This window comes from Lotus japonicus, chromosome 1, assembly GCF_012489685.1.
Source record: "Lotus japonicus ecotype B-129 chromosome 1, LjGifu_v1.2".
Taxonomy (NCBI): domain Eukaryota; kingdom Viridiplantae; phylum Streptophyta; class Magnoliopsida; order Fabales; family Fabaceae; genus Lotus; species Lotus japonicus.
The window spans coordinates 57,295,604-57,304,403 of NC_080041.1; the positions used below are offsets into that span (position 1 = coordinate 57,295,604).

At 39.9% G+C, this 8,800-nt stretch overlaps 2 protein-coding genes across 2 annotated transcripts; one reads left to right on the forward strand and one right to left on the reverse strand.

Moving 5' to 3' along the window:
- Nucleotides 1–400: 400 nt before the first annotated feature.
- LOC130731601 (protein WHAT'S THIS FACTOR 1 homolog, chloroplastic) lies at nt 401–2,193 on the forward strand. Its single transcript, XM_057583884.1, has one exon. It carries the CDS (start codon nt 530–532, stop codon nt 1,733–1,735), a length of 1,206 nt encoding a protein of 401 aa, XP_057439867.1. The 5' UTR covers nt 401–529; the 3' UTR covers nt 1,736–2,193.
- A 1,020-nt stretch (nt 2,194–3,213) lies between these two features.
- LOC130731593 (uncharacterized) lies at nt 3,214–7,026 on the reverse strand. Its single transcript, XM_057583875.1, has 5 exons — nt 6,837–7,026; nt 6,004–6,430; nt 4,577–5,897; nt 4,333–4,479; nt 3,214–4,226 (listed from the first exon to the last, which is right to left on the reverse strand). The coding sequence occupies exons 2-5, from the start codon at nt 6,055–6,057 to the stop codon at nt 3,751–3,753; spliced, it is 1,998 nt and encodes a 665-aa protein (XP_057439858.1). The 5' UTR covers nt 6,058–6,430; nt 6,837–7,026; the 3' UTR covers nt 3,214–3,750.
- Nucleotides 7,027–8,800: the final 1,774 nt, after the last annotated feature.

Here is an 8,800-nt window from a genome sequence, read left to right on the forward strand (position 1 = left end):
AAAAAAATTTAATTTCTATACTCCGACGGTGTAAAAAGTTTAACACCGTCATTAAATCACAACCTTTCATTTTCTATTTTAGATATTATTAAATTCAAAATTAATTGTGAGCTAACAAAATGGAGGAATGTGATTGAATGATGATGTAAAACTTAGTTACACCGTCGGTGCATAGAAATTAGGTTCTCACTAACATGGAGCCCGATTTTCGGCTCCAATTTTTGAGTCATGTGTTTGACCGGTGATCACCTGTAATTTTAATTTTAATTTCTTTTATCCCAAATTCATTAATTTACATTATAACTTAAATTAATAAACAAATTTCAATTTAATTAGATTAGATTGACCAGTCAAAATTAATCACTCCACGTTAGCGGGACCATATACAAATTAATCTCTAAAAAAATGTTGTTACACAATTTTAACATCACAGCGTGCGTTTAGTTTCAAGTTGTGAGGATGCGCTTTCTCTACAACCCTACCTATAGCCATTGTTAACTGATGATGAGTCATCATTTAGATTGATTCCATGGCTTGGCGCTTCTTCTCCATCTTCAAATCCTCCAAAACCCTATCCCCTAAGAACCCTAATCCCAATTTCTTCACTGCCCCATTTTCCACCTCCTTCTTAGTCACCAAAACCCCAAAAAAGCTCAAGAAAAAACACAAACCCAAACACAGTCCCCGAACCAACCCGGTCCAACCACAACCCAACCGCATCGCCGAACTGGAACGTATCCTCGACCGGGACGCACTCCTCCGGTTCGTCACCAAATCGAAGCAGTTCCTCTCCTCCCAGCCGGAGCATGTCCTCCGCCTCGACGACGCTGGGAAGCTCCACCGCGAGCTCGGCTTCCCTCGCGGCCGCAAGGTCTCCCGCTTCATCCAGGACCACCCGCTCCTCTTCCAGACCTACCGCCACTCCGACGGCAAAATGTGGCTCGGGTTCACCGACCTCATGGAAGATCTCCTCGCCGAGGAGCAATGCATCATGGACTCCATGGAGAAGGATCGCGTTGACAAGGTTCGGAGGTTGCTGATGATGTCTGCGCGTAACCGAATTGCTTTGAGTAAGATTCACCATTGTAGAACCCTTTTTGGAATCCCCCATGATTTTCGCGACCGGGTCGCGAAGTACCCGGGGTTTTTCCGGGTTGTGGTGGAGAGTGATGGGAGGAGGGTGCTTGAGTTGGTTAATTGGGACCCTGTTCTTGCGGTGAGTGCGCTTGAGAGGGAGTTTGTGGTTGATGAGGATGGTGCTAAGAGGAAATTTAGGTTTCCAGTGAAGCATGGGAAGGATTTGGATTTGGAGTTGGATGATGAGAGGAAGCTGAACCTGTTGAACACGCTTCCTTTGGTGTCTCCTTATTCGGATGGGTCGAAATTGGATGTGTGGACCTTGGAAGCGGAGAAGTATAGGGTTGGGGTAGTTCATGAGTTCTTGAATTTGACCTTGGAGAAGAGGGCCTCCATTCATCACCTTGTGGAGTTTAAGGAGGAGTTTAGTTTGACTAAGCATACTTATCACATGCTTCTTAAGCAGCCCCGAGCGTTTTATTTGGCCGGAACCGAGATGAACTGGGCTGTGTTCTTGAAGGATGCTTATGATAAAAATGGTGTTTTGATTGAGAAGGACCCCCAGGTGGTGTTCAATGAGAAGCTTTATAAGTATGCTCTCATGCAGGAGATGGAACCTGGTTCTGATGTTGGGATGGAAAAGCAACATTTAACTTGAGTTCATTGATGGTTTATGTGTCCTTACTGAGTGAGAAACACTTCCAAAGGGATTTTTATATTAAGGAAAAGGAAACTAATGGAGGTCTTCAATTAAAGGTGCTCTGGCCTCTGGAACCGGAATGAAATGGCTGGGATGTAAAAGGTGTAACTTTTTCATATTTTGATTCCAAGAAGAATGAAGAGGTCTGGGAGAAATTTGAGTTTAATGTCGTGTTAGACTGTTAGTGATAGAGCAGCATTCACTCCCAAGAATTGCATAGGTGGCGAGGATTTTAGGTTCGTCAACTTTACCATTTTATCTAGGTATACCAGGTTCCATAGTTTCAACTTTCATCTGCTATGAAATGCTAGGAACCTGTCTTGTTTTCTACTATGTTATGTACATATATTCATGGTTTCAGACCTCTGGTTTTAATGGGACCATGACTTTTATTAGACTGTTATTAAGAGTCATCATCATCCGGGCTTGCTATTTGATTAACTTTCAAAAATCGTTGAATTAGGTGCAACTTTTAAAATTAGATGTCATAAACCGGTCTGTTAAAATAAAGCTTATGGGGTGCTATCTCTTTGTCTTTTGTTGTTCATTTTGTTCCTTGATTGTGTTTGGTTTTGAAACATTTGGCTACTACAGAAGTATTACGTTTATCAGCAATTAAATTCCATTTTCAAGTTTCATTCGTGTATTTGAGAAATGATCAACTTTTTAGAGTAAGAGGTGTGATCGGACTCTCTTTCACTCTTTTTGACACATTCTCGAGTATTACACCAAATTGGGAGTGAGAGAAGTACTGTGAGATCGGCTTTATGGATCACCGGCTGCCAGTGCGCTTAATCAAAAACCTTTTTTTCTGGGATATTATTGACCATGCAGTTACTTTTAATCTAGGTTGTCAATCGCAGCGGTGCTGTCGTGTGAGAACCTTGGCATGAGTCACGGGCATACGCTGGGACAACAAGCCCCATTACATCCCACTTCAGCGCGCGGCTGATTTCGCGAATCTTCGCGTGAGATCGCGCCCCCATTGCTTTGGGTTCACCTGCGAGGTAGAGTCTTGCAAGCAACAGACCAGATTGTTTTTCAGTACTATTTAACCACTTCGGTTCATCCACAATTCATTAATTTTTCATGGCTTGAATTGCTGAGTGCAGTGCTAGGATCTCTGCATCAATTTCACAGAATACGCTTGCCAAGGTATTTCTTGCAACAACAGGAAAGGAAAACGGGCCACTTCATTAGAAGCAAGAAGATTTGTTTAGTAGGATAGATCAGTGGGGCAGCTTGAATAAAATGTTCTTAGCAGTCTTCTTCAGCATCAGGTTTGGTGTGACGTTAATTCAAATAGACGCCACAGGTATTGCTGTTTTCTTGTGGCATGTTTCATTTTAAGTTACAGGCTTACAGCTGAGCTAAACTTGATAGTGCCTCCTTTGAATTCTTAAGTTGTCATAGTATTTGCTATGCACAGGTTTGAGTGATAATGATGGTGAATTGGTGACAACTTCAGCAATTCATACAACCATACTTGAGTACATGATGCGTATAGATTTTGCGAAACCAGATAATGATATCAAGTTTCACAACATTGTAAATAATGAAGATTGCATTACATCAACTCTTAAACCAATAGACTGTTTTCATAGTCTCCTTTGTGGAATATATCAAACGCTCACAATAACGGGTTGAAGGAAACACATGTCGTATTTCAACACCAGCCATGTCCCACTGGGTGGGTGATAGGTTGAAACAAAACAGCAAACCTGGTGCTGGAAAGGCCCTACCATGGCAAGATCTAGGGAAGAGAAACTTATTGTGGGTTTATTGTAAGGTAGATTTACCTTGGATTTACAAGAGGTTGATTACATACCTTGAACATGAGACCTCCTTGGCACAGGACAACAAACCTTATAATTCCAAGTCTCCCCCTTCCAGCAGGTTGGGGCAAAATAGGGTAAAAACATATTCGACGAAATATCAAGTCTGAGAAACATAAATACTCCTTTTACTGACAACTAATGATGTTTAGTTTGGCTCCTTGACCGTTTACTTTTCTGGACACCACTAGCACTGCCTCTATGCACACTGGACGAACTCGGTCCTCCTTGGCTGCCTTTCTTGAGTGCTCTTTTGGAAGAGCCTCGGTTGCTGTTCCCTAGTGCAGCTTTGGCTACACTATCAGTGAGTATTTCACGTGCCCTTTGAGGGTTGATAGATTGCTTGTTCAGGTACACAAGCTTTGGAAGAAGACCGCAAACTGCTTTGCGCAGCTGGTCATCATTGATGTTCCTTTGAATTGCATTTCCAAGCAGATTCAGAGCCTGAAGTGTGTTGTAGTTAGCCACCAGCTGGCCCAATGCCTTTGTTGTTGTGATCTTGTTGAAGCTCAAGTCCAGAACTGTTAGCTTCAGTAACCTGTGCAGCCCCTCAACATCACTTATCTTGTTTCCGGCAAGATATAGCTCCTTGATTTGTGTACAATTTGATAACCCTGATAAAACACGGTGGAAATTTGTATTGTAGTAAATACTTAATGAAAGGTAAGGAATTCAAGAAGTAAACTCATCTATTGAGCTATAGGCAATATATGAACTAACCTTGTCCTATCCTTGAGATACGATTATAACTTAGGTCAAGTACCCGCAACCGGGTTAATTCTTTGAGGCCCTCAACGGTGCTGATTTTGTTTCTTGACAAATTAAGTGTATGAATACCCTTTGGGAGAAATGCAGGTGTGATGTGAACTGCAAATTAATGAACAGAATCAATGAGTTAGATAGTATTATTACTCTTATTTGATGTTATATTAAGGCTTACTTAATTTTCTCAAACAATTTATACCTATGAAATTGCTTGACAAATTGACAGAGCGGAGACTGGAGAAGTGTGAAATAGCAGGGATGGCTTTTATTCCAATGCCTGATATGTGAGCTACAGTTGAGGCTGGATTCAGAGACTGTACCACGCTATTGGCAATCAGAATTTCCTTTGAAAGATTTGCATCTGGATGTCGAACCAACTGAGTTGTGCTTCTTGCCATTGATCTACCAGTTTCAGGTGAAGGTGGGAAGATAGTGCTTCCAATATCGTCATGATCAAAATCCTCCTCCTGAGGTGTCTGCTGGATTTCGAGATTTCTCACCCACTCATCCACTCTGTTAAAGGAGGAGGATTCTGTTGAGAAAGCTACCCATTGGTTTTGTGCCCAAAAACTAGTGCTTTCTTTCTGAAATCTGCTCCACCTTTGGTTGTCGATATTTTTATCATTGAAACTTTTGGCAAAGTACTCCCCAGAAGATGACGCAGGTGAGGGTGACTCCACATGTCTCCATGCCTTACCATGTTTAGGTTCAAGGGTGTCCGAAGAGTACCCGCATTGTCTATTTAAAGCAGCACTTGCAGGATGTGATTGTGGTAATTTGCTTAACTGAGGTCTGTGTATATTTCTGTGGTTCCAGAGGAACAACTTCCACCACAATCTTTTACTTCCAGAAGGGAGAACATGACTTGATGAATGCCGTTTCAACATCACTCTATCAGCACTGCAGCCTGTCATCACAGACCTGGGGCTTTCTAGAACACCCATCTGATTTACTGATAATTCCTGTAAATCCTCAAAAGACTGTGACTTTGGAGATGGAAAGTGATGAGGTGTCTTCCTCAGTACATCCCTTCTTTCCAGGTTAGACCAAGATCGCGTGAGCTTTGGAGAAGCCCAGAAGTCACCCTTGCCAATCCCCGGATCACTGACATGTCCACTTTGGATTAAATCAACACTCTTTTTGCTGTATTTATGGTATTTGTCTTCTAATTGAATGGTGGCTTGGCTTTCATGTAAACTGGGGTATTCTACCTTTTTATCTGCTGGATCGCATCCTTCACTTGCAACAGCTTCATGGGCTTGTAGATCAAAATCAGAAAGCTCCCTCTTGATGGAGGGTGAATCTTCATGCTCATCTTCTCCCTCATAAGCATCCTCTGCTTCAGTCTTCACAGGACTCTCAAGATTCATAATCTTCTCATTGTACTTCGAATTCTTCTGGACACCACAGGAGACTATAACATCAAGGGTGGCTGGCTTCAAATCACGACTCATCCTCGGCTGCTGTTCTTTTACAAGTGGAGCGTGAAGGTCCCCTTTTGAATATCGTTTGCTGCTGCCCTGAAGAAGCAAGCAAAAAAAGACCCAAGCAGGTAAATTATATAGTCCACAGTCACACCAACCAGGCAATAACAATACTAGACACAATATCTGAACATATTTTTACCTTGTTCTTCTCCTTCCATCCAGTCAAAACAGACACACACCTACACATGGCCATGGCAGAAGATAAAGCTTGTTTCCTTTTTATCCAATCTTCTTTGCACTTTCAAACTTAGTACTAGTTGTACAATTTTGTTGTCGCTCACATCTCTACATCTCTACTCTGATAGTTTAGCAAATAACCTAGCGATTGTTTGAGAGAATGGAAAATCACATTGGAGAAGAGTGTATCAGAAGTTAGCCATAATCCGTTGGAAGACGCAGGACAAGTGACAGGCCCCAGTCCAAACAAGACCTGGATCCAGAAAACCAAGGACCAACCCCTGCTACAGTTGGTGTTGAAGGTGTAGAGTTGGCCAGAGTTGTATATGCTGAATTGCTGATGCTGCAGCACTTCAAAGCTCCATGAATATTTGTCAATCGAATCAGACCTACACAATTGAAAGACCAACCAATCATTCAGGTAAACAAATATGCCAACCAAACTTTGATTTGGGAAAATTCCTGAATTCCCATCAAAGAAACTAAAATTGCAGCCCCTGAATAAATTCCTTTGGAAAGTTGTATTTAAATGACATGATATCTAGAGCTTGTGCAACACACAATTGAAAAATTATTTATTGTGTTGAGGGGTAGGCTGGGAATGCAATTCGATCATCTTTCCTGAGGTTTTGAAATTTTTGACAAAAACAGCATAGATTTAAGTCATTATTTCAATGGTAAAAGGAATCAGGAGCTAACCCTGCCAAAATGAGAATGTTCAGTGATTGTAAAGCAGATTTTATACAGATACTGCTTCACGCATAAAGAGAGAACATTTATTGTAAAAAGGCGAACCTTTTGCAGTGGAATTTCGCCAGATTGTCAAACCAGTTAAGGACCTGAGATCTGTTTGTGCTGATAGTTCTTAGAAGAGCATGATTGTGTTCTGTTGTATCAGTGTGGATAAATCAAACAAGTAAAATTGGAGAGGTTGAGGGTGTTGTATTATTTTTGGAAGTGGTGTGTGGGTATTATTAAATGAAGAGTGCGGTTAGAATAGGTTTTGAAAAAACAATGACAAACGCGCAACATACACGGGGTGTTCGGTTATGTGTTGATGTCTGTGAGGTCACTTCTTCACAACCACAACACTACAATATGTTTTTTTTGGGTTGTCAAAATTGTTCTCACAATTCCGATTTGGGTATGTGAAGTCCAAAAGTCTCATAAGAGTGCGACTTTTAGGAATCTAACTCCCAACCTGAGGTTCAAACAATCACTTTTAACAACGGTGACTGACATTGGTTGAGTACACTACAGTATGTTTTTATTTGCTTATTAATTATTTATAAATGAACTCCTGATTTATTTTGGTTGTCAATTGTCAAATATAAAAGTCTTTTTCGTGTAGTACTCATCTCAATTTTGTATTTATTCAGACCTACCTTCCCCACCATTGCTTAACAACCCTCAATTATTTTCTTTTTTTAAAAATTATGTCCTTTCTCATGACATGTTTACGGAACGTTAATTTTATAAACTTTTTTCTTTTAGAAAAATCCTAAAAAAAATTCTCAGAATAAGTAGTTGATACATATATGCCCATTCTCTTCAGCTGTTGAGTAAATAAAAAACACACAACTTTCTTTCGATGAATAAAAAACATACCACTTTCTTTTTTTTTTTATGAATAAAAAACATACCAATTAAGCCTAAACACACGGCGCCAACATACGTTCCTAAAACTTGATCTTATTATGCTAGTCCTAAGCTTTTTTTAATTCATTCAAGATCTTGAAAACCAAATTTAACTGCGTGTTGAAGAGATCTAGAAGGTATGAGCTCTGGTGCCCCTTATTTTTATTTTTATTTTGTTCAACTGAACAAAGTTCATTCATTTTTTTAAGCAAAATTAATTGAATTAAGACACAAGTACTTGAGAAAAAACTCTCTCAATGGAGTATGATGTAGGAAACCCAACCGATAGTAAGCTAAAAAACACCCAACCTCAAAAATTCTACCAAATCAAAAACAACTCATACAGGCATTGTAACTGCATAAATAACCCACCACCGGCTAGAACAAGAGACAGCAAAGACCCCTAACTCAACGCTCCAAGGAAAATAACAAGGATTAAATGCAACCTTCTCCCAAAATTGATCCACCAGGCTATTAATTCCCAAAACACAAAGGTATGAGAATAAGAATGCTCCAAACCAATCAACAAACATCTTCCACCCAACGTTATACAGTGAGAAACAAAACATTACAAAGTTGGGTCCAGTTCAAGCTGAAATCTCACTAGATTCTAATGACGTTAGCTAATCTAAAATGAACATAAGTGGACCACACATGACTCTCACTAGGTGTTTTAAAGTACTACTTCCGGTCATATTTAAGAGTTAAAAAACTACTTCATACAGTATAAAAAAGTTAAAATAGTTAATTGTAATAAATTTATTTTAAAATTAATGTTAAACTTTCAAAAATACCATTGTCATATTATGTGTAAGTGGCATAGGAAAGTGTAATTAGTCGTGTATCTTCTACATCCTTCCAATTTATTTGATGTATCACTTATATGTGTGCAGTATTTGGACATCACGAGCGTATTATAATACAAGCTGGTATTCAAGATGGGTGGTGGCAGTACATCCAAGTTCGTCAGACGTTGGACCTATAGGAGGTGAGGAATTTCATTCCATTGTTTTGTTTATATTAATTAGACCCGATGTAACCAAATATTCCTTTTTTATCCAAGGTTCGTGTGCGGAGGAAATGTAGAACAGAGATCCTGGTGAAGGGGAATAAGAGCCTCA